Source organism: Poecilia latipinna, unplaced genomic scaffold, assembly GCF_001443285.1.
Source record: "Poecilia latipinna isolate Pla-1442-1.1 unplaced genomic scaffold, P_latipinna-1.0 Scaffold1100, whole genome shotgun sequence".
NCBI classification, from domain to species: domain Eukaryota; kingdom Metazoa; phylum Chordata; class Actinopteri; order Cyprinodontiformes; family Poeciliidae; genus Poecilia; species Poecilia latipinna.
Window position 1 is genome coordinate 165,291 of NW_015113716.1, and position 25,049 is coordinate 190,339.

The following is a 25,049-nucleotide window of genomic DNA, read 5'->3' on the forward strand; positions in this document are numbered from 1 at the left end:
TCAGAAAAGAGTGAGTGGAGGGAAAAAATAACCTAGTAATTTCCCTCAGACTTTTTAATAACTCTGCATAGATTTAGTTTAAGACACACACAGGTAAGAACCTAAAACAGTACAATGAAAAGATTAAATTAAAAAAGGAAAAAAATAAAATAAAATAGAGACGTCGTTTGCTGTAAGCAATGCCTCCAACAGGGGGCGCTTCTCTGGGAAACCAGGTGAGCGGTCCTTTTGTTTGGCTGTCATTCTTGGCTGTCACATGGGCACTGGTGTAGGAAAAAAAACAAACACAATCATAAGTTTCATAAGTGTCACAATAAAAATAAAAAATGCAGGCAAATCTGTTAGTAAAGACGTGGAAAAGGCCTTCCAGTAAATATATTACTCAAAGGTCTTACTCATTAAGCTAATGGCTAATGCGATAAAGACAGGCCATATCTATCCTGCTAACACACACAGCAGGCAGGTGAAAAAAATTTCATCTACACACATATTTGGAACCTTTCAATCGTATACCCATACATGTCGTTCATATGTTTCTATAACCCAAATGCAATAGAAAATAATACTGTCCTGCTGCCACGGTGGTTTCTCAAGTACGAGGACTCCAAAGCTTCTTTATACTACAATCAAATTGGAATTTCAAAAATAAATACACTGAATGGAAACGTACCGATTTTGAAAAAAACCTCACGTTTTTCAATAAAAAGTTTTTTTTGGCCATATCAAAATTTGAGTATTTCACAAAAACTACAATGGACAAAACTTTTTTCGCATCGCCCGAGTCATGCGATCGACAACCGTTTGTTACTACTGGTGGAAAAGACGAATGAGGCAACAGGAAGTCATAGGAGGAGGATGGCTCTGTTAACGCGATAACACTGTTATTAACAGAGTTATTCAAGTGAGACTTAAGTTGCATTTCTTATTTACTGGAAACGCGGCAATTGTGAAATTGTGTTTTTTCGACATTTGCTGAATATCGACAAAGTTTTGTAATTGACACGTAGATGGTGGTGAGCTACATTATAGCCACAGCTATCCTGGGGCGAAGACGGTGTCACAGTGGTATAAAGAGACGGATGTAGCAGGGATTCAACCCATCTACAACATGACAAACTCCATACCAGCTTAGCCACTACCACCATATTAACAGCAGGGGTGTCAACAATTTGGCCCCCCCACAGAATAAATTTACTCAGATTAATCATTTCTCAGTGTGAGATTACTAAATAGGAATCTACTTCGAGGCGTCCCACACATCTTTGCCAGAGTTCATGGAGCCCCTTTGCCTACCCAGGGAGGTGGTGCTGTACCGCGTCCGCTGCAGCGTGGAGTGGCCAGGCTTGTCTGACAGCAGGACACGGTGCGCCTGAGGGATCCCCACCTCCCCGTTCCTCTGGAGGGAGGCACATCTGCGAAACGTGAAGTCCAGCTTGGTCTGGATGTTGCTGGAGCTGTGAGCCCGCTGGATGTCCACTGGCTCCTGATTCACAGCTTTTCCATTGACCAGCTGGGCTTTGCAGCCGTGGCCGTCGCAGGTGGGAACGCTGCTGCCCAGCGCTGGAAGAGTCCCGTTGGAAAGCGACAGCTTGGCTAAATTACTGCTCGCCAGTTTTCCCAGACGTTCGTGACCATTTATTTGTCTCGCTTGTTCCTTGCCTGGGGACCTAGGAATGTCTTTGTTTGTCAAAACCGGCTTGAAAAACGACAGGAGATTTTCTTGGCTCTGACCCTCTCCTGTTGGGTTCCTCCTGCCTTCCATCATCTGTGATAAGTCCTTTTGGCCCCTGGTGAGGCCGATCGCCTGAACGGCGGTTCTTCTAAGCGTAGACTCTCTGCTCGGAGGAGCGCTGTGGCTTATATGGCCACCCAGAATGCCGCCTCTCTGCAGGTGGAAGTCCAGAGCCCTGACCTGGTCAGTTCTCAGTCTCTTAGACAAAGATCCTTGCCTCGAACCATCATCATCTCTTGAACGGAGGTTTCCCTCGTTATCAGATCCTTGGCCCGTGTTTCTTTCCAAACAGGCTCGCCTTTGCCCCTCTGGGATTTTGGGAGAGTAACAAGTGTCGCAGCTGAGCCTGTCCGTACAACTGAGACTGCTGCCGCTGGGCGAGCTGCAGTCCTGTCCCACGTCAAGGACTCTCCTCTGTGGCGGGGTGGCCACCAGTGTGATGATGGGGTCTTTGGTGCATCTGGGCCGGCGTCCAGACTCCAGGTACTCCACCAGCTCTCCAGGGTGGACTTGTGCCGGGTGCTTGATGCGGTCTTTGGACCCAAAAGACCAACGCAGTGGAAGAACTTTGTTCAGAGCGTCCTTGGGTTTGGCAGGTGACCTCATGCTTAAGCTCCTAACCTTGGTACCTCGCATCATCTGATTGGAGCCATCTAGAAAAACACATTAAATGTCAGGTCTGCGCTCACAAAAAGCTGATATATTCAAATTATTTGACCACTTACAGTCCTTTGCAGAGGTATTCCCATGATTTTATGAAATACACTGATACAAAGTAATGCAAAATTGGAATAAAAATGGGTCTACATGCGAAATGTTAAGTGTGGCAAAATGCTAACACTGCTCTTCACCTTGAACACACCACCATGAAACATTACATACACATTCTTTGGATGCTGGTCGGAGTTGATGATGAGCTAAATATAGGCTAAAGCTTAAAAAGAAAAAAGTTAGATGCTCGTATGGTTTAGTTGTCTAAACCATACTATTAGACAACTACAAAATGCTTTAGAATAGCTCAGTCAAAGTCCAGCCAATGTGTCTTTAGATGCTTAAGACACACTCTAAAATACTTAAACTAAAATCTGGTGCTTCAAATAACAGCACAACTCAATCAACAGTTCCCATGTATGACAGAGAGTTTATTGCTAATTTCGGTAATTGAGTTTACGTGACCCGCTAACTCTGACCTGCAGGTGGCAGTGTTTCTTACTTCTTCTATACTTTATCACAGTCTGTCACTGACAAGGCGAGTAACAAAAATCGAGATATTTAAGTTATTTAGAGAATAAAAATGCTTGTGTCCAATCTGCTTGTCATTTTTTCTTTCATTTTGTTTCTTCCATATGTAGATATTTGAACGGATTTACTGGGGAAAATATTGTGAAATTCTAAAGTAGCAAAAGAACATCAGTGATTTTAATGCAAAAAAACAAAACAATTAGGAAATTTTGAGGGAACAGTTCAATAAAATTCAATATTTGGTGCTGGTGAGTCACATAAAAACCCACTAAAAAACCCAAACAAAAGTTTAGGGACTAAAAATATTTGTGCACCGTCTGTAACTTGATAAGCATTGTTACAATTTGGTGCAGATGAGGTAATTTTATTCTGAGTGTTCTGAGTTTAGCTAGACTACCAAAGCTACCGAATTGGTCCAAATGTGGCTTGGGGTTTAGGGTGAGTTCACATCCGACACCTAAACACGGGAAAACGGTGAAACGGCATCAACATAAATTACTGCAGGCAGTTTTCATTCTTTTTAATACAAACACTCACTTCCTTCTACTCCTCTGTTGGGTTCGTCTCCAAACACCGGCAACTCAGGAGACTCCAGAGCAAATCCCGCTTCCAAAAGAGCCGGACTGGGAACCCCCGAGACCGCGCTGCCGCCGCCGCCGCCGCCGCTGCTGCTTCCCCCGTTCAGCCGGACCAGCCAGTGGTCAGAGGTGGATGAACTGGTGGAACCTGACCAGAAACACCAAATTGTTTGTTTTTTGTTGCATACATAGAATAATATGAAAAAAACAAACAAACAACAAAACCACTGAGAAGAGAAACAGACCAGTGAGGGAGGAACTGGCAGACCAGGGGGGGATGGTGCTTCTTTTCTGGTAGAAGAGGATGTAGGCTCCTCGTGTGCAGACCTCGGCCTCCGGGACAGGCTCTACGGTGCTGTCGTCGTAACTGTACCACTGACCGTCGACCGAGTTTCGACAAAAGGCTGCAATTAAAGCGACAGGAATATTAATAATAGGATCATATTATCCATTAATATTAATAGGTAATATTAATATTAATGCCATTAATCATGATTAATACGACTCTTGAATTAATCGTAAACTAATTGAGTAATCAATTAATCATTAACTGGAGTAACAAACTCAAAAAAGGCAGAAAATCATGATCATCCAATTAATCACGATTAATAACATTAATCGTAATTAATACCAATGATAATGATTAATCAGATTTATCAGGATTAATGCCATTAATCGTGATTATTCGTTTCAGCCCTAGAAGGAGTCCAGACCTGTGTAGTGACCACCGTGCATCCCTCCGTGGTGGTTGCAGACGGCGTAGAGATCGTACAGGAAGTCTGGAGTAGCCAGGTCGGGCTGCCTGCAGTGCTTCCAGCCCGCCTGAAGAGGGCGCTGGTGGGGGCCGTTGTTGCGGCTCACCATGTGGGGCGTCATGTCCAGTCCCGCCAGGGGGAAATGCACGAAGGTGGTGAGCTTGTTCCGCCGCTCGCCCACCTGCCTGAAGCGCTTCAGGTGGAGGATGAGGATGTCCGGCAGGGTCCAGAGACTCATCTTCACCATGCCCTGCTGCAGCTGCTTGCAGTACGGGCACTTCCAGGCGTCATCTGGGGCGAGCTGATCGAAGGAGAGGCACGGAAAGACAGAGAGGGAAAACAAAAATCACCAAGTTGGACGAAGCAAATCCACAAGAGGCCAACGCTTATCAAACGTGCTCATTCCAGCTGAATGCGTTGACATTTCGTCAAGTCACAAAATGTAATGTTTATTTCAGGAGACAGACCAAGACAAAGCAGTGTATGATTGTAAAGCAGAAGGAAAACAAGAAACACAAAATCTTACCAAGTAAGTCTAGAGGAAATATCTTACTACATTTTAAATGAAACAAAACTAACTTGCTCAGAACTTTTCAATAAGATACAGACTTGGTTATATTCAATAATTCCTTAATATTGATTTAAAAAAATAAAGTACTAGTTCCACTAGCAAATTTTTTCAATTATGACAGACATTTTTCTCCGTTTATAAGTAAAAAAATGCCAGTGGAACTAGTAGATATTTAAAATCAATATTAAGGAATTGTTGACTTAAAACAAGCTCCTAAATCTTTCTGAAAAGTTACTTTTGTCTTATTTTCAGTGAACTACAATATTTACACTAGGAACTGGACAAAAAAAAAAAAGAAAGAAAAACTTGGTCAGATGTAGTGTCTTTGCAGTGGAGTGTCTTTTAAGTCCAGTTCCACCTGTTCCTCTTTGGTGTAGAGCTGGAAGCACTCGTCCAAGGTGCAGCTGAACTGCTGGACGTGCTGCTGCTGCAGGAGGTTTCGTACGCTGTCTCCATCCTTCACCACTTCCTCATGAATGTTACCAAACAGGCTGGCACCCAGCAACACCAACGAGAAAAAAAACATAAGAGAAAAACATACAAACCGAGGCAACGAGGCATCACAGAGGGACAGAGGAAAACGCACTGACCAGTCTTTGACTCTGTGCTCCCACTCGATGATGAGCTTCACGTGAGGAGGCCCTCCAGAACCGCACAGCTTCAGGGCCCTAAGGGACGAAGGAAGCAGTTCAGATCTAGAGTTTTTTTCCTTTTATTGCTTCAACTAATCAAATGTGGCTAACAAATTTTCTGGCTTTTGTTCCAGGAAAACACAGGTTGGTCTGAGATTCAGTATCCCAGACCAACTTTATTCTTGTAATACTATGACTTTATTCTCAAAATGAAAAAAGAAAAAAAAATAACTCTGTCATATTATAAAAAGTATCAGGTTGAAATCTAACTTGTTTATGACGTTTAACTTATTAGTGGAAATGTTTTGTGTATTAGAAAAAAAAAGACACAATAAGTTCACACCTGTCCACTCAGTTCACGATTCCAAGATTTATTGAATTGTTTATTTAATCATTATTTCATCCTGGAGGGTAAAAAAACAAAACAAAAAACCCTCTGAATAAATTATTAGGAACCTGAAACCACTGAGATCTTTTTGTAAATTGGTGACGGGCTCTGTAATGTATTAACGCTTTTTAACCACTAGGTGTCAGTAATGTTACAGCTCTGCATTCTGGACTAGAATACGTCGATATAAAAACAAGAAAAGAATTTGAAAAATGTAAGAAGAAGCGGGATCCGTCACCTGCGTTAGCCGCAAACTCAATGTAAATAAAACATATTCAGCCAAGAATAACAATGATAATAACAAATAATTTGACAAAAGTAGAAAACTATCAGGGACGTTTCTTTTCTTCCAGGTTCTGACTGTTTGACGGGACTCGGACTGTCGGACATGAATGACTTTTTGTCCACTCGGAGTCTGTGACTCGGTTCCTTTTACCAAAGATTGTTGCTCGTTTAAAGCCTGCAGGTTCTGCTCCTACTTCTTTGATGTTTTTAAAGATTTTTCTCCACTTTAGGACATTTTAGTCTTGGTATCTTTATCAGTCTGCTCTCAGGCGTTGTCACCATGCAGTTAGCCTACCCCCAAAGAACAGCTACAGATCCCACACATCTTTGCACATTAAAATGCCAATCATTCCATTCTAAAATCCTTAGGAAAAATGTGGCTCTAGCTTCAATTAATGGCCAGAATATTTTTTTAGAGGGTTTCTAATCTGGTTTTAAGATCTGACAACATTGAATCAGATGTTTGAAAAGGTTTTAACGATACAAGATGTAGAACGACTCTTGATAGTTTCTTCTCCATCTGTTTTTAAATGAGCTCTTAAAGCTACAGTATGTAACTTTTAGAGAAAATATTTTCTATATTTGTTAAAATTGTCATAATGTAGTAAAAGTCTAATATGAGACAGACGATCTGGGAAAAGATCAATCTTTTACGCCTTCTCCCTGTGCTCCTGAATTAATGTGCTGCTCCAGGTCAAAAACAACCAATCAGAGCCTGGAGGAGTGTCTCAATGCTGTCAATCATCCTCGTGAATGCACTCCTAAATGAGCTAATAGCGGTGAAGCAACTTAATGTTCCAGGAAAACCGCTCATCCGCTGTCATTTATGGCTATGCTAACTAGCCTTAGCATTTGTGACAGGCTGTGTTGTTTTGCTGCAGCATGAGCATGATTGACAGCACTGAGACCCGCCTCCTGGCTCTGATTGGTTGTCTCTAACTGAGTGGTGAATGTCTGCATTTAGTGCAGGAAGAAGACAGAGGAGCTTGATTTTTTTTTCCAAGCTCCTTTTTTCAAGATACTGTTGTAATATGAGAATTGTAACAAATAAAACTTTTTTAAAAAAAAATAAAAATTACACACTGCAGCTTTAAAACTCGTCTATCTGCTCTGACTTTTCCTTCCAAGTTTATGTTTTTACTGCGCGGCTGCTTGTACACCTGTTTAATCAGTCTGATTTTCACATTTGTATTCAACTCAAACTTTTTGTCCTCGAGGGCCAATTGAAAGGCGGAATGAGTTACTAAAAACAACAGTTAATGTGCACTGAAAAACGTAGAAACAAACACAGACGAGGATTTAATGCAACGACTCTGTAGTTACAACCCCAGAATAATTTTAAGGTTTTATTTCCTTTCATTTTTTTAATGTCTGTTGTTAATATGCAGTGTTTTGGTCCTGTGGGCGGTATATTAAAGTGCTTCAGTAATAAAGCTTGATTGGATCTAAAATCCACTCTATACATAACATTCACACATATATCTTTTCCAGCGACACAACCAGCAACTTAAATACAATATTCCATCTGTGTGCAGCATTACTTCTTAGAGCCGTTTGTGTTTTTTTTCTTTTTTTAAACCAGAAACTCTCTGCTGCAATTCAGTTTGAAAATACTCTAAAAACTCAAATAGTTGGGAACAATTTTAAATTTTTTATTGGTTACAGAATAACTAATTGTTTTTCAGAAAACATAATTCGGATTAAGAAAACCGGAATGCTATAGCAGGAAATTGTAAATAATCCATGAAGGTACTCTACATTCAGAGTGAAGAACACCATGGTGTTATGTGATGCAACGGCTGTTTAATAAAGGCGCGAGACAAGAGTCTGGAAGCACTGAAATATGCAGCGGGCACGGCTGGTCAGTGGAGGCGACAATCTGAGTAGAGCGGACAAACGTCAGACCATCTCCGGATGGAAAACCTGAAATCATCCTGTAAAGAAAACGTGACAGCAGCACATATCAACAACTGAGCTCTACGCAAGACTTGGGAAACAGAGCAGTTCTTGTTTTTCTCTTCATTAATGTTTCAGTAAAGTTGGCAAATGTCTTGGGACTCCAGATAGAACTAGGAAGTGATGGAACGTGGATAAGGGATGGACGTCACAGCAGTTCATCTGACTAACTAGAGATGCTCCGATACGATATCAATATCTGGATCGGTCTAAATGTGGAAAAGAATTATGAATTGGGTATCAGTGGCCTGATCCATAAGGGCAGATCTATTCAGTCTAATTCTATGCTCTGAGCTCTGAGCGACGTCATAATTTCTTATTTATTTTCCGTTATTTTTGCAACTCTGAATTTCACTTTCTGAACCATTTCAAAGAAATTTTGTTGCAATCATTTTTACTGATTGAAATACACTAAAAACATTTCGTAGATGAACAAAACAGAAAATAATTAGCCTAAAAAGTATAAATAGCTGAATGATATTATGTTTAATTTACTGTGTGTGCAAAAGAGAAAGAATTCACAATAATATTATTTTTTCATTTTTAACTGCATTTCAGCCAAACTCTTTTTAGCTTCAGGATCAAACTTTTACACAACTAGTGGTGAGTTGCAGCATAGTGACTCCCTGACATGAGTAACATAAGATAAATTACATCTCCAACATTCACATTTTACAGCACGTAATGCTGCAGAAAAAGACCAAAGTAGACTAAAACATCATCGGTGATTTTCTCCATTCTCCCAACACATTATTTGGGTTTACTCGGGGACAGCATCTCGGGCTCCAACGCTGTCATCACATGGATTTCTAGGATACCACGTGCGACGCATTTGCATTTCAAAAGATCCTGAAAGCTTCTGCTCCCATCAGTGCCATTCAGCGGGTGAATGAACTCTTCTTGAGCTGCACAAATGGAAGTTCTTTCAAGATGACGCCAAAAAAATCAGCAACTCCCTTTCTGCCACCGCGAGCCGTCGAATTTGCATTTGTGAAGAAACGACGCTGCAACTTATTTCACAATCGCAGCGGAGACGCAAAAAGTCAGAGTGGGGTTTGGTAGATGTAAAGAGAGACTATGTCAAATTAGACAAGATATTCTAATTTCACTTTAGGCTGATTATATTACATGTAGTTGGTTTAAAAAAAAAAGTTTGGTCATGTCATTGCAGCGCTGAATTTTGATTGGATTTTTTCCCTCTGACCTTTGACCTTAGTCTTGGTTTTGACTGAACAAGCACAGGAAGAGTAGTAGTTTAAAACACTATACTTCTTTCAGATTGGAGAGAAAATTCAGTAAATATGAGAAAATTTACTGAGTTTTCTAATGAACAGGTGAACAATGTATAGCACTTCATATGCAAATAAAATGCTTAATTTCTTATAAACAGACAAATCACGTATATCTTTTTAACATTAAGCATCTTTTGCATATTACGCAGTGAACAGTAAAGGAAAGAGAATATTACAAAACTACACCACAATCACTTAAGTTTTATGGAAAACTGTTTAAAAAAAAAAGAGCATGAGGGGATTGAGTACATGTTGCAACACAGATTCAGCAGGAAGCTAATCAACACCCAGCGATTCACAGCTGATATGACATGCCGCTCTGATCCGCTCTGGCAGATAACGGAAAACTCGAGTCAACACGCTGGACAAAACGCAGGAGCATGTCCGGACATCCAGCTCTATGGCGCATCATGCGGTTTCAAACTCTCACCTGTCGACGGCGGGGTGGTACAGCGGTCGCCCGTCCTGAGGCGACAGGTAGTTGTGGAATGTGGATCCTCCCACCACGCGGATGTTGAAAAGCACTCTGATATTCTGAAAGAACACAACAAACACACGGTCAGCACACCAAAAAGCTTTGCTTTTCTGCTTCCTACGACACGATAGCTGCGTTTCCGTAGAGCAAATGGAAAATACCACAATGAACGGAAACAAAGCTCATGTTTATCAATAAAAAGTTTTTTGCACTAGGAGGAAGTCGTGAAATAAAATGGAAACACTTTTTTCCCCGCATCAGCATTATCACTGGAGGAAATGACATAGTGGAAAACACAGGAAGTGATAGGAGGACAACCGCTTGCGTTAGCTGACATTAGCTTCTCAAAATAACTCCAAATAAAAACTGTGTGAAATACAATGCTATAGTAATAAATATTAAAATGTCTACGCTTTAAAAACAGCTAAAACTTTAAGCTAACGTTGATTCAGGACACTGCTGTGTCAGCATCCTAGCCTATGTTCAGCTTTAGCTAATGTTAGCAGTTTAGTACATCTCAAATTTAGCTCCTTCAATGGACAAAACTTTTGGATTTTCCGTCACTTGGGCAACAGAATCGAAATCAATAAGTTGTAGGTGTTTGATGGTGAGTAAGCTAATTCAAGTAGAATTAGCTTAATCACCAAAGCAGCTAATGAGATGCAACCTGGAGGCTCAAACAAGCTAGCTCCACATTAAAGCTGACATTTGGATGAAGAAACTGCTGAAAGCCTTAAACAAGCTGACATCTTCCTACAACCAAAAGGAAACTATGACTGATAACTTCACAGACCTTCTCTTCAAAAAATTAGCATATAGAAACAAGTTTTGCCTTCGTACTAAAGGCAAAACTTTCCTTATCTTCTCAAACAGCCAAACCGTAGGGAGCAACATCAAAATTGAGCACGCTGAGGAATTTCTATTTGATAATAAATCAAATATTTGGACCTATGAATTTGTGACGTTGAGTGTAATCTTAAAAAAAAAAAAAAAAAAAAAAAAAAAACGGCAAAAAAAAGGACAATTTTTCCCCATGGCTTGTAAAAATGTGACATTTGGGATCAGAAGCTCTGCTGGAGGCTGATATGCAGGCAGACTTAGCAACCATTTAATGCAGAAATGTAGTTTTTTTTTTCATAAAATCTAACATTTTTAAACTCTGAGATGTACTTAGGGTGGACATATTTGCCGTGTGCAAAGGTTGAAACTGATGAAACGCATCAAAATGGGGTTAGGACCGTTAAAAGCAGTGACAGCTTCCTGCCGCCGACATTTTGAGATCTTAGAAGTTAGAGGAAAAAGTTTCATCGTGGAGTTTTATTTTTGTCCTCCGGCGGAAGAGTTTTGCCAACAAAAATATTAATAAACCTCCAGACAATCAGCCTGCTCTCTCGAAATCTCTTCAGTTTGATTGAAAAACGCGAACCGGATAGAAAATGAAAACACAAATAAGGTGGTAATGTCTCTCCTCCCCCTCTGAGGCACAGAGATATTACGCTGGGATCTGCGTACGATGTAGGGATAAAGGCATAAAAATGAAACTGATTTCCTCCTGTTCTTCTCAGATCTGCTGCGAATCTGCCAGCTGGAATCGTTTCTCCATTCCTGGGAAATATTGATACCCAATGGAATATGCAACCCTTAAGGGAAAATTAAATGATAATTGTTAAACATTGTCAAACATAAACTGCTTGAACATCACTTAGGTTGTACCGAAGCACGGCAGGCATATAAATATATGTACTCTAAATTTCATAGAATGGAAAACTCAGTTCTGACAATAGCTTGCTGGTCAATCTCAAAGGCCAAAACATTAAAGGGGCGGTATTATGTAAAATAAACTACTTCTGTAGCTTTACATCATGTTATAATGTTATCCCCTCATCAACAACATACCTGGAGTGTTGCCTCGATTCTTTCGTGTGTGTTTGAGAAATCCTCTCGTCTCTCATGGCAACCACAATTAGTAAGGAAATTTATTTTAAATCATTTGATATGTATACCACCTTTTATAACAACTCAAGTTAACATAGTTTGTTGATTGTGCTCTGAGATGATTATTTATTTAGGGGGAAATGCTTACATTTATTAAGATTTCTACTGTTTCTGTTTATCTTGCCAATATGTTAAGTACGTTGTTAAGTTACAGCCAAGATTTTCTGTGTATTACAACGCATCTCCACCTGCTTTTTCCTACTGAGGTGTTGCAGAAAAGCATAAGCCTACCTAAAAGCCATCGCTAAGTGTGAAAATCTGGACAGCGTCCTGGTGAAATTCCTCTCATGCCTCCAGTCAAGAGGAATGACGGAGCGTGAGAAAATCCTTGGTTTTTGACTTTTGAACCTGGAAAAATTTATTTTGAAGTTTCAGTGAAGGACGTTTGGAGGATGTAAACTTTACACAGGAATCCAAGGAAGATTCTATTTCCAATTAGTTCATTTATTCTGGTGAATTTGAGATTTTGCCTCGTGCCTCCAGATGAAAGATGTCAAACTAAGAAGAGCAGGTTTTTTTTTTTTTTCTATCTGTGTGACGGCCTGGAAGCTAGAGGAACGCGGTGTGACGCACCCCATCCTGGGTCTGTTTGGTGACTTTGAGCTGCCCTCTCTCCAATAAAACATTTCCAATAAGCTGCTTTCAATTAAAAAGCTACAAATTCGTCCATATTTCCCCGCTTTGTTTCCAAGAAGGGAGTTTGTTTCAGAGAGCTGGACAGTTCAGGTGCTTTTCTTCAGCATTTCCCCCGGTTGGATTAGCGTACTCTCAGCTTCTAGCGTCTGTGGAGTATTTGCAAATAGTTTTCCCCCTGAATGAAATGCCGAGTTTAAGGAAAAACATCAAGATTGAATCCTGGCTCAAACATTTTTTTATGGGGTCAAATTTGGGGGAAAAAATAAAATAAAATCTTGTAAATTCAGACCAGACTGGTTTTAGCTCAGCTTTTTGCTCTGTAATATCACAATTAGAAGGTCATATTGCTTTTACATTTGCTCTGCTCCTCAGCTTTGATATCTTACTTAAGAGAATCTTTGTTTTCAGGTAAACTTTTCTTAATCTTCAGCAAAGATAAAAACGGGACGGAAAACACGACATTGTCTGACCTCAGATTAAGGTTGTTTCCACAACTGATAGTCTGGTAGACTCGGTTTGACTGGACAAATCAAAATGGCAACATCTGCTACATTTTCAGCTGGTGTGATTCTCTGTCACACTGCACTGTCAGATGAAAAAAGGCCTCTGTCTCTTTAAGAAGCTCCTGCTCTTTCTGAAACTCTGCCTTCAGGAAGTCATCACAACATGTTAACCCTTTAACAACGTTTTTGTCAGCGTTGCACTGAGCAGCAGCTCCTGTAATGAGCTCAGCTGATGCGCAGTTCCACCAGGTGTTTGCTAATTGGTGTTGGCTAGTCTGAAGGAGCCAGTAGCAATTAGATGCCCTCGAAGGCAGGGCTAGGTTTTACACAGCTGAATGGTTGCCATGGGAGATTAAAGGACTTCTCAAACATACGTAAAAGAATAAATTCAACACTCCAGGTATTGATGAGGGAATGACATTAAAACGTGATGTAAAGCTAAAAACAAAAGCCAATTATACATGATACGGTCCCTTTAATATCATCTGTGGTCATATATCACTGCTAAAATAAAGCATGCTAAATTATGTTAGCAACAGTAATAAAAAAAAATGGCTGTGAAAAAGTTACATTTATGCTTTGGGAACTGCACCATCGCTGAAACTAAAATGAGTTAAAAATCCACTTGGGAGAATAATTTGGTGTTGCAAAAAAAAAAAAAAAAAAAAAAAAAACCAAAAATTCTGTAGAGATGAAAGGTTTGGAGCAAACATCTGCTCTGAGCATCGCTCCCTCTCTGGCGAAGGTGTGCGCCAGCGAACTGATTACGCTTTATGAGCTCGGCTTTAATTAAACGGCTGACGGCGAGGGGCACAAAGACGATCTCTGAAGGAGTTTGCGAACACACTGCATCTGTGTCTTCTTTTCTTCCTCTGACTCGGAGAGCACGGCGAGACCCGCTGCACATATCATCACCCGCGCTGCATCTAATAAACGTCACCTGGCTTCACGCGCGACTACGATTCCGTTTGGCTACACAACCGAAACCAAGACACTCACGGTAAAACACACAAACGTCTTCGTTGGGAGGAACCGAGTCTGTGAGCAAACAATGAATCTAAAGGACCACTTATCTCCCGGGAAGTAAATAACTGATTTGACCACATGAGCGGCACGGCCGCCTCCATTTGAATTTGCATTATCATCTCTCTGGTTTTACAATCTTGACAGCAGGTGTGGAAACAAAACAGCCGTTTGTTTGGTCGAGAGATTGACAGAAAGCTTAATTGAATTTCACTCCGTCGGAACAAAAGCAACATTCTACTCCGTAGCTAACCATGTCGAGAAAGGTGCAAGAGAGATCGATGGTGTGATCAGAAATATTTGGTGGCTGGCTCAAATAATTGGCCACAGGTGTGTGAAATCCAAAAACGATGCATGCAGAGTGATTTTATAAATATTGTGAAATAAATGGGGTAGAAATCCAGCGTGGAAGGATGCCACCTGTTCAACACGGTGCTCCACTTCTTCAACATTCTGTTGTGTTTCACTAAATCGGGTTAAATTAATGTTTCTCCTCAAAGTTCTACCCTGTAATGATGAGGTGGAAAACAAGATTTTTGAGTGTTTTGAAATTTTATTTAAAAAAAAGAAGAAAGAAAAGGGATGCACAAGTATTCACAGCTTTTTAATTATTTTAAGTATTAATATTTTGTTGATTCGCCTTTGGAAGCAATAACGACCAAGTTTTTCTTTACTATGTCAGCCAGCAACAACTGAAAATTTAGATTTAAAATACGTTAAAAAAAGTATTCACAGCCCCTAAAATGTTTCACTTTTTTTTGGTCGAATCAAGACAGCATTTCAAAAGCTGCGTTTCCATTAACCATAGCTTTGCACAACTTGAAATTATGGAAATAAATTAGCTTAATGAAAACACTGCAATTTCGAAAAAAACAAAGTTTTCGCTAAACTTTTTTTGTGCTGGGTGAGATGTTTTGTCGATGTATCAAATTAGATGTATTATGCAAAACTGCAACGGAAACACTTTTGTTCGCATCAGAGGAATCACGTGATCAACAGCCGGATGTTACCACTGGCAGGAACGACAAAGACGACGACAGGAAGTGGTGGGAGGATGATGGTTTGTTTTTGTTCATGTGCGGCTGGCTCCACCAGAGCTCTCACAGTGTTGCATAAAAAGTTGGGCATCATTCCAGCGTGTTGAATCCAAAGCTCTTCTGTGAAATAACTGACTACAATTTCCCCAAAATGCCACATACGTCGCTGCTTCCAAGTATCAAGATCTTTTCATTTCAACGTCTGAATAAGACGCAGTCGTTTCCCCTGACGGCCGAATTACAAATTACAAAAATTACAAATTACAAGTCAAATAACTGTTTACATCCGCCGCTGCCATAACTTTTAATGTCTTTTTGTGTGATTTTCATTTAATTTCTTCTCATGTAAACAACACAATTGCAAAACTGTGTTTTTTTTCCGTCATTAGCGGAATATAGACAAAAAATTACGCACATTTGTTCTGGATGAGATATATGAGAGACCAACAAAAAAATGGCTCATAGTTTTGAAGTTGAAGAAAAAAATTTATATATGGTTTGAAAAATGTTTTATGAATGAAAGCATGGAAAGAGAGGTGTTCATTTGGCTTCAGCTCCCTTCTCAATAATAACTACATAAAAACGTTCCAGGTCAAGCAGGAAACTCCAGGCGTGTCACAATAAGCAATAAATCAATTAATCACATGATAAATAAAACAAGATCAATGATTTCTATTTTCATGATTTGTTGTTTTTTGTTTATTTTCACTCTTTTTCTACGAAAAACTGGATGATAAATGTCTTCAGTTTGGTGCTTTGGTCTCAACTAGCTCTGTTTTTGAAGGACAATTTTGCTTACAGAGACTTTATAAATAATTTAATTTGTTGTTTCTCTTGTTTTGTTTATTTGGATAGCTAAAATGTCTTCCGGTTCCAGTGCTGACCATCCATCAGAATTTAAAGTTTTTTTTATCTACGAGAATGTTATCTTGCATTATTATACCGTTACCATTCTATTCATTGAAAAACACTCTCTATACATGATCCTCTGCTCCAGTCTCTGTTTGTGTTCCTGCGGTGGACCGTGACTTGGCCAGGGAACAAATCACCTGAGGCTACTTAGCCACGCCGCTGAGAGCCGCGAGACGTTCAGCGGCGGTTCCCTCCATCTGCGGCTGGAGCTTCCCTTCCCACCGGGTTTACCCGGCGCCGTCGGGCGGCCATGCTTTCCTCTCTCTCGAGTCAATAAACTCGCGCAGGAACAGGTGCACCAGCCGATGTGGCAGACGGAAACCATGTCCCGGTCCAGCCGGCGCTCACAGCACACCCACACTCACACATGGACGCTCGATATAGGTTCTATAAATTTCATAGACGGTTCATTATTTTACCCCCTTTTTTAATACTTAATATCCTGATTAAATTACTGCCATACATTATTTTACTGCTGATTTGAGATTTTTTTTTACCTCATTTGCTGCCTACTTTGCTTTAAGTGACAATATTTTAAGATTTTTTGCTTCTTAATGGTGACCTATTATGCTTCCTTGAACAGATTAGCATAACTCCACAGGCTGCACAAATTATGCTGATTACATTCTTTTTTTTGCACAAAATCATTCTGAGACAATGAGATTTCAGTTCTGTTGTAGGGCCTCCTGTCACTTTAAATCCAACCGTTGAGTTGGTCACGCCCAAAACTCAATGTTTACAGTCGCACATGAAAACGGCTGCAAGCACAGGGGCAAATGTACAACCGTACATCTTTGAAAAGCAGAAGCAGAGCCTCCTGCACAATCAACAAGAATGCAGCAATTGTTTTCTGAATGGGAAGTCAACAATAAAACAAGTTTTTTTCCTCAGTAGCCATTTCACAACTGACCAAGGGAACGGCGCAGTGCCCCGTCGAAGTTGACTCAAAAATTGGGAGGTTTTTGAATTGGTTAACTTTCCAGACACCAAAAAAACAGTAACATCGAAGGGATAAGTGCTTCTAGAAGAAGCTGAGACCCAAACAGGAGCATAAAACTGTCATATTTTCCCCTTTAAATAAATGCCTACCATCCATTTGGGGCAGAAAGACACGGTAGTGGAAGCAAAACAAAACAGTTTCACGTTCACCGTCACATGAATACTGGTGTAAAGCGGCTACCTGGGCGTGAGCGCCGTTGATCATCAGGTAATACAGCTTGCTGAGGATGCTCTGCTGGAGCTGGTCCCAGGAAATAGACCGGTCCTCCCTCATTAGGAACGGCGGCCCAAACCTTCCAACAAACATAAAAGATAATCGATGACACAAAATGGAACAACTAAACCCACATTATCTGTGCTCAGTCATAACGATGCTCACGTTATTTTTTATTTATTTCTTTTATTAGTCATGCGGCGCACTGGCACACAGTTCTCATCGCAAACGGAAGGGCAGAGAAGGACGATAAGGAGGGAAAATCATTTCTCAGAGATGACGGATCACATGACATGCCCATTATAACACACGTCTAATTGAGGGCAGCCGTCCCCAGCGTTCGGGGAGATTTATTATGATGAAACAATATGAGCATCCAGAACCATTCAGTAACCGGGCAGAAAGGGAGAGATGTGCATAACGACGCAAAGTTAATTTGTTTCATGGCAATATTTTTGCATTACGCTAATAACGCATCGTTATTGTTTTGTTTTCTCATCGTTTCTCGTTGAGATGCGACAACAGAAGCTGGAGTGAGGATGTGATTGAACGAGACGATGGCAAGGGTAGCAGACAAAAAAAAAAAAAAAGACAAATACCAATGAAAAGTTCATTTATTTCTTGAATCTAACCAAAAAATGGGAAACTGGAGTGAATATGATCAACAGATTAATAACGTAATGCTGGGATTAGAGCTGGAAAACAAAAGGTGCAACGTGTGAACACCAGGATGAATTCAGTAAAACTTTTTTCAGAGTTTATTACTTATGTTAAAGGTTTGACTGTGTTTTATGTAGGTATTTTTTCCTATAAGAATCCTGAGATATGATCATATGACATATAGAAATTTGAGTCTTTTGGGTCGTTTTTATTTTTGATTAATGAATTGATTTTTACTCTGTTTTAAGTTAATTTACGTATCTGTTTTATTTTACTTATGCCATCTAGCAGGGCCGGTGAAAGCCTTTTAGGGGCCCAAGGCAGATTTTAATTCAGGCCCCCCCCACACCAACATGTCAACATCAGATACGTCATCGTTCCTCGGCTACACGATGTGTGTAACATACCTTCTAATATTAGTGTAATTTGTAATTAACTCACATCTTACTGGTGTAACTATTTTAACCTTACAGGAACAACGAACAAGAAAATATGCTCTAATTAATTTGCATTTTTAAATGGAGAGTGTGGGATATTAATTTAATAACATCTGCAGACAAAAACTGAATTTTACAGTAAACAAGTTGGCAAGTTTGATGTCTATTACTTTTAAAATCTGTCACTAAAAATGTGCACTACAAAATAAAATCAAATGATGCTCTTGGGAGCCCTCTTGGGGTGGGGAGGGCTGAATTTTTTGTAATGAAAAGCTTTTAGCTTACTTTTAGCTTAAAGTTGAATAAATAATAATAAAGTAGAATTCTACAGTAAGCTAAAAATGATAATCATAAAAAAACATGGTAAATATGGTGTAATATGCGGATTAACTGTGGACAGACTAAAATTTTAGTCTTTATTTCTGTTCATTTTGATAAGAAATGAAAACTACACTTTATGAGGTCAAAAAATGATATTTAATCCAGAAAAGTCAGCCTACTGAGAAGGCTTGTTTCTGTTTACAGCACACACGTTCAATCCTGATTCTGCTGAGGTATTTGGGAAGCTTCGTGTGCTTTAACAGAAACAGTCTAGACTTTTGTCTGCTTCGCCCAGACAAGACATGCACGATGTCCTAGCGGCTTAATGCAAGGTTGCATTTAGTCATCCCAAAAACGTGCGTGTCTGTCGGTCCTTGAAGCTGCAGGACATGCTTTGTGCATTTCTCCCATCCATCAGAGAAATGCTGCAAATCAGGCAATAAAGTCTCTCCTTACAGCCCGGGAATTCAGGAATGCGTGTCTGTGTGTGTGTTTTATGTCTTCACCTGCCTCCACGCAGAAAATGAGCACAAAAGTGTGACCAAAGTGAAACATCACAGATTCCATCCCAACTTTGGAAAAGAGACGATAAGAACGTTTGGAATTTTTCCACGTTAAAAACATGATTTCACAGTTTAGAGATATGAAGAAAGTGGAGAGTTTGGTGCTGTTTTCTTTTCGGTAATGTACCTGTGATGTTATTCTAGAAAGATCTGGGAATGAAAACCGAGTGCGTGCGACTCCAATGTCATGTTCTTGGCTTGGCTGGGCTCTCCAGCTGTCATCTGAAGAGAGGAAGGGAGAGGTGTGTGTGTGTGTGTGTGTGTGTGTGTGTGGGTGGATTGAGCAATGACAGAAAGGCGTCTGAAGGAGAAAAAGAGATAACGGCCCTCGTGGATGGGAGCTAACGTTTCCACTGCGGTGTTGGTCATCTCACCTGTATTGACCTCTTTGGACCGTGACAGTGAGACGGCATGACGGTGCTCCTCGTGGTGCCGGATGTTAGAGCTGTCGCTTGATTTGGATCCAACCTCACTGAGATCCAAATTCATTTGAGCTTATTTTATAACGGAGAACCAGAAATGCTTTCCGAGCTTCAGAGGGGGAGCAACATATGATGGGGACTGGATTTAAGTTGATCAGGGTGATTAAAGGTGCAGTATGAAACGTTTACAAAACTACTTTTTGTCACGTATTGTCATGTTGTGACAGTTTGATATGAGACAGTCTGTGAAAAAAAATAAAAATTGATGTCCTCCACCTCCTTCCTGAGCTACTTCAGCGGTCTGCCAAAAACGCACGGCTCCCGACCAGAAACAACCAATCAGAGCCAGGAGGAGTGTCTTAGCGCTGTCCATCAATCACGTGTACGCTGCTCAATGTGCCAACAGTGGAAAAACATCTCACTGTTACTGGAAAACCATTTATCCGCCATCATTCATGGCTATGCTAACTAGCCTTAGCATTTGAGGCAGGCTACGTTTTGGTAAACCAGCAGTAGCTTAGCAAGAAGCAAGCAGAAGGGGGTGAGCACGAGAGTGATTGACAGCGCTAAAACCCTTGAAGTCAAATTGTACAGAGAACAAAAATAAACTTAAAGAAAAGAGAATTTGTACTTTGGTGATTATTTCCCCCCCAAAAATCTATTGTCTAGAGTTAGATAATGCGCTTATTTCCCATTAAATGGTTATCACATTTGTAAGGAAAATCCATTCATGAGTTAAACAGTGTAATTGAGTAAATGGGTTGCACTAATGACCTTCTGTCTCCCTCTACTTTATCGTCTTCTTTCCACAGGGTAATAAGAACATTTACAAACTGTAGAGACTGTCTTTGGAGTTTAACATGCTTTTATTTCTAGGTGTTTTCTTTAACTTTTATTTAAAATCGGTAAGTCGATAAAGCAGATTTTGAAACCTGAAGATTACAGACAAGTACGATGTGGAAATCTAATGCGAGCAACGTGAACAGATACACTTTTTTTAGGAGCTTTTATGTCCGACTTTAAACCCAAACTTGACGTGTCTTCATTGCCTTGGTGTGGTTTCTAACCTGTTATTAGCATATTTACCTTGCAGTCTGCTGGCCTGTTCCAGCAGCATTGCACACCAGCAGCAGGATCTTGACTGGGACACCGTGGTTGAGGAACTCTGACGATAAGGCTCCAGAGGAAGGTAACCTTTGACCCTCAGGGCCGGAGGAGTAAGGAGAGGACGGCAAGCTGTGATGATACCCTGAGTAAAGAGACAGGAGAAACAGGAAACGGTATTTGGAGAACCCTTCATTTTTCTCCTTTTCACACTGCTTGCATAGATAAGCTCACAGCTCAAGTGCTTTTGTGAGCTCAGAGACAATGACCGTTGAACCTGAGTTAACACCTCAAACGAGGGATTGAAACAGATTACTTAGATACACAAATTGGCAAGACAGCAGATTCTATTTGAAGAACGGTGATTCAGTTGGGGGAGCAGATGGACCAATGGCGGCTTGCTCTATCAGCGGGAGGCCGTATCTGCTGCACATCCTGTCCTGGTGGGGTGCCAGGCAGCAACGCTGCTCCCCTGCCTCCCCATCGTGTCTCTTCTAGCGCAGAGGAGTGCGTCTGACTGAGAAGGAAAGCTGAAACGATAAGATCCCTGGGAGATGTAACGTCAAAGAGGACAAGCTTTCTTTGTCGTCACAAAAAGCAGGCGAATTCGGGTGTCAGCTCGAGAGAAGTTCGAGGTGATAAATGAAAACTTGTAGACACTGGAGCGAGGCATCGATCGACTGCGACAGCTGTCCCTTCCTAAAACCACAATATTTTTATTACACGTCAATGATTCCCAATTCATCACTAACAAAGCAAACTCCACGGTAGAGGATCTCACAAACAGCCGAGCCTCTGTTGAAGCATTCAGCGTCTTGCCCACGAGAGAGAGTGTAATGATTATTATGCAGTCTTTCACTTTTTAATGTCTCTCTAATGAAGCGAGCGAGAAAATTTGCCTAATCATGTGCTTCCATTTACTTTGGCAGCAAACTCTGCAACAAGAGCAAATCACGAGTTCTCAGTGAAACGTGAAGACACGACACTGACCTTTAGTCCTGCCTCATTAAGTATAGCCAGGAAAGCATGAGGACATTCTGTTAAATCTGTGACATAAGAAAATGCCACCTGAAAGTGGTAGAGCGCTGTGAGAACTGCTGTGAGCCTGAATGCTATGTTGTCCGGGGTTTTGACCTCTCTGATCATCACAGGCGATTAGATTGAGACGACTTCAAGGAACTTAATTGCAGAAAACCACAAACGTGGAAACCTAATTCAGGTTTAAGAAGACTACCCAGGGACAATCTCTGGGTGAAGAGTGCACCTGGTGGTTACACCTCAACTCCAGGGAATCTGTGAAGAAAAAGTTGCTCAAAAGTAATGGGAAGGCTCCTCCCAACCAGTAGGGAGGTGGGTGGCTGACCACTTCCTGATGGTCCTACTCTGGGGATGTGGAACCTCACCCTCATAGAGGGAAGGATGGAGTAGGACGTCGCCTAGGTTTTACTGTTTGGAGGTTTTTGATCCACTGGGAAGGAATTTGGAGAGACTATTCAAGTGCATCTCATTAACATAGAATATCCTTAAAAACTTACATTATTTCAGTGACTTGCTTCACAAACCCTAGCCTGTGAACCACAGAAAGTCCTCGCAAATAGGTAGACTGCTCACCTGACCCACTGAATCCAACCATAAAGACGGCAAGTCATAAAATGACATGCCTAAAGACGATGACAGAGTGTCCACAGAGGGCCGTATGAGTGGAAGGACAAAGTGTTGTTGAAAAAGACGCACTACCAGAGGGTTTGTGAATCATAACCTATTCAATAGTTTGAGGGAGACTCACAAGGTGTGTGGACTTTGGCTGAAGTCACTCACCAAACACAGACGTGTCCAGAATATGGCCTATGACCGTCACATTCTTTGTGTTAAGCCTGAACCAGAGATAACAGAAGTGTCTTAAGTGGGCAATAGAGAATTGCTGCTCTAATGTCTCTTTTCAGATTAAAGCACATGATGCATTCCATTTGAAAAGTCATCCCAAAATCTGGATAAAGACTGGAGAAACACGAAGTCCAAACAGCTTCAGGTTAATGTTGAGGTTTCCACAGTTATTTGGGGTAGCATGTTATCTGCCGGTGTTGGTCCAATGTGTTTTGTCAATCAACGCGGCAACCTACCAGGAAATGTTCTTTTGCTGACGAGCTCTAAGGAGATGCTGACTTCATTGCTCTGGCATTTTCCCTGATAAATAAAGTGTGTGTCACATAATTCACTAGGTTGTGTTTGGCCAACAAACTTGTTGATGCTAATCTTGTTTTCTAGAAAGGCAGAGGACTGACTCTTGGTAGCTATAGGAAGCTTGTGAACACGTTGTACCTCTGTCTTCCCCCAAACTCATTTTAGCGTCAGACAGAGACGCCGGTGGAGCCACACTGAGTACAGTCATTAAGCTCGTCATTAAACACCTCCACATCGCAGCAACTGCTTCCACTTTGCCATGTAGGGAACAGAAACGGTGGTCGGGTGAAATTCGTGTCTGGTGCTTTTGCCACATGTACAGCAGAACAAATATTCTTGTGTAATTATGTCTGCTGAATTGCTTCACAGCCACTTTTAATATTTTAATTAAATCAACATAACAGCACAGCCCCTGTGGCTTAGTCAGATTGATGTTAGCGAGGGTTTTACAGTTTTCTCAGTGATGTGGTACGGTAAGAACACATTTTGAAGGGGCAGTTTTAAGTATTTTCCAGGCACAGTGCCATTTTATAACACAATCAAATAGTGGGAATAGCTTGGTAAGGGCCTGGCATCGAGTTCTGAAGGCAAACAAAATGTCGCGATGGATAAATGGAAAAATGGATGGAAGGAGAAATCTGTTTTAGCAGCGACATTTCCCTTGTAAGTTTTGTAAGTTGGAAATGCACAGAATAGGAATCTTGTCATTCCTTCGATCTTTGTCTTCCACAAACGGCACTTTTTGAATTTTGTTCTCAAACCGTTTTGGGTTCTGCCCTCCATCACTGACTATGAAACAACAGGAGGCATTCTGAATTAGACCACATTATACAACATATGTAGAGGGAAGAGGATGATGCAAGAGAGCGAATACAAGTGGAAAGATCTTACAGTTACTCGTTTCTCCAAGACTCAGTCCAAGGATCTTGACACTTTCCACTCCTTCACTTGCACACAAGATAAAATGGATGATACATCTAAAAATATCTACATTTATTGTTTAATAGGATCATCAATAGGATTTAATCAAAAACCAATTCATGGCTTTTTATGGATCATATTGTTTAAATTTAAACCACATTTATGGTGCTGTAGGCAGTCCAGTCAATAATATTGCATTCAATAAGCATGAAATGAATAAGATAATTAATAAAAAGGCAAAAAATTTATGATTGGATCAATCCTGCATGATTTTTTGTGCATTGATGAACATTTACTCACTTCAGCATGCCAAATGCTTAAAGTGGCTCCAACAGGAGGGCAGTTCGACCCATTTTCTGATTAATTAATCCATTTAATTTGTAAAAGTAATTAAATTGTATAAAGAGCAATGATTTTTCAACCCAATATGGCCTAATCTGTACATTTCTCACAACAAATCCCCCCCAAAATTAAAAATCAACAACACAAAAACTTGGACCCTTTGTGGCAGAGATAATAATAATAAACTAACACAATAAAGGCAGAGTGGCCAGAGGCTCTGCTGGGAAGCCACCACACAGTTCTAATGAGACATTATTTATGACTGAGAGGGATTTCTTTTGCATAAGTCCACACTCTTCTTTGGATGGAGGAATCTGCTTGGCTCGCTTTTCATGAATAATGGACACTTCCTGATGTTATGCTAGAAACACCAGCGTTTTGGAGGCATTGTCATCAGTTTTTCTCTTCTAAAACCAACCGAGACCGTCTCCTTAGATAGAAGGAAAAGCATTCAAAATGCTTCTTATGTTTCAATCAGGAATAGAAATGCACATATGCATTTTTTCATAAGTGTGGTCTATTACAATTCCTGCAGCTGGATGTAAAAAAAATTAGATAATCAAAGCTGAGTTGTAAAGTTTGTACACAGAAGCTATCTTTATCTTATTTAGAATAATCTTCAACCACAGATTTGTTTTACAAGCCTTATACACTGTAAAAATTAACTTTGTAGGATATTAAAATCACCCAAAATATGTTAAAGTTTATGGGGCATTTTTAAGGTGAATTCATTTAATTAAGTGAGTGTAAAATCTTATGGGGATCCTTAACGCCACAACAATAAATAAATAATCAAGAAACTGACAAAAACAACAGGTGAACATAAAAAAAATAAAGTAGTTCAGAAAGAGCAATTAGTTACCCTAAACATAA

At 40.4% G+C, this 25,049-nt stretch overlaps 1 protein-coding gene across 1 annotated transcript in view; it reads right to left on the reverse strand.

Annotated features, from left to right (window-relative positions):
* usp43b (ubiquitin specific peptidase 43b) overlaps positions 1 to 25,049 on the reverse strand; it is a 100,580-nt gene continuing 75,531 nt past the window's right edge. The window contains exons 7-16 of the mRNA XM_015052296.1: positions 20,715 to 20,877; positions 17,193 to 17,304; positions 9,862 to 9,965; positions 5,469 to 5,546; positions 5,237 to 5,369; positions 4,266 to 4,608; positions 3,798 to 3,956; positions 3,512 to 3,700; positions 1,294 to 2,385; positions 1 to 263 (exon numbers count right to left, since the gene is read on the reverse strand). Of these exons, the coding sequence (XP_014907782.1) occupies positions 253 to 263; positions 1,294 to 2,385; positions 3,512 to 3,700; positions 3,798 to 3,956; positions 4,266 to 4,608; positions 5,237 to 5,369; positions 5,469 to 5,546; positions 9,862 to 9,965; positions 17,193 to 17,304; positions 20,715 to 20,877 (2,384 nt within the window). The 3' untranslated portion in view covers positions 1 to 252. The remainder of the gene's footprint in view (positions 264 to 1,293; positions 2,386 to 3,511; positions 3,701 to 3,797; positions 3,957 to 4,265; positions 4,609 to 5,236; positions 5,370 to 5,468; positions 5,547 to 9,861; positions 9,966 to 17,192; positions 17,305 to 20,714; positions 20,878 to 25,049) is intronic.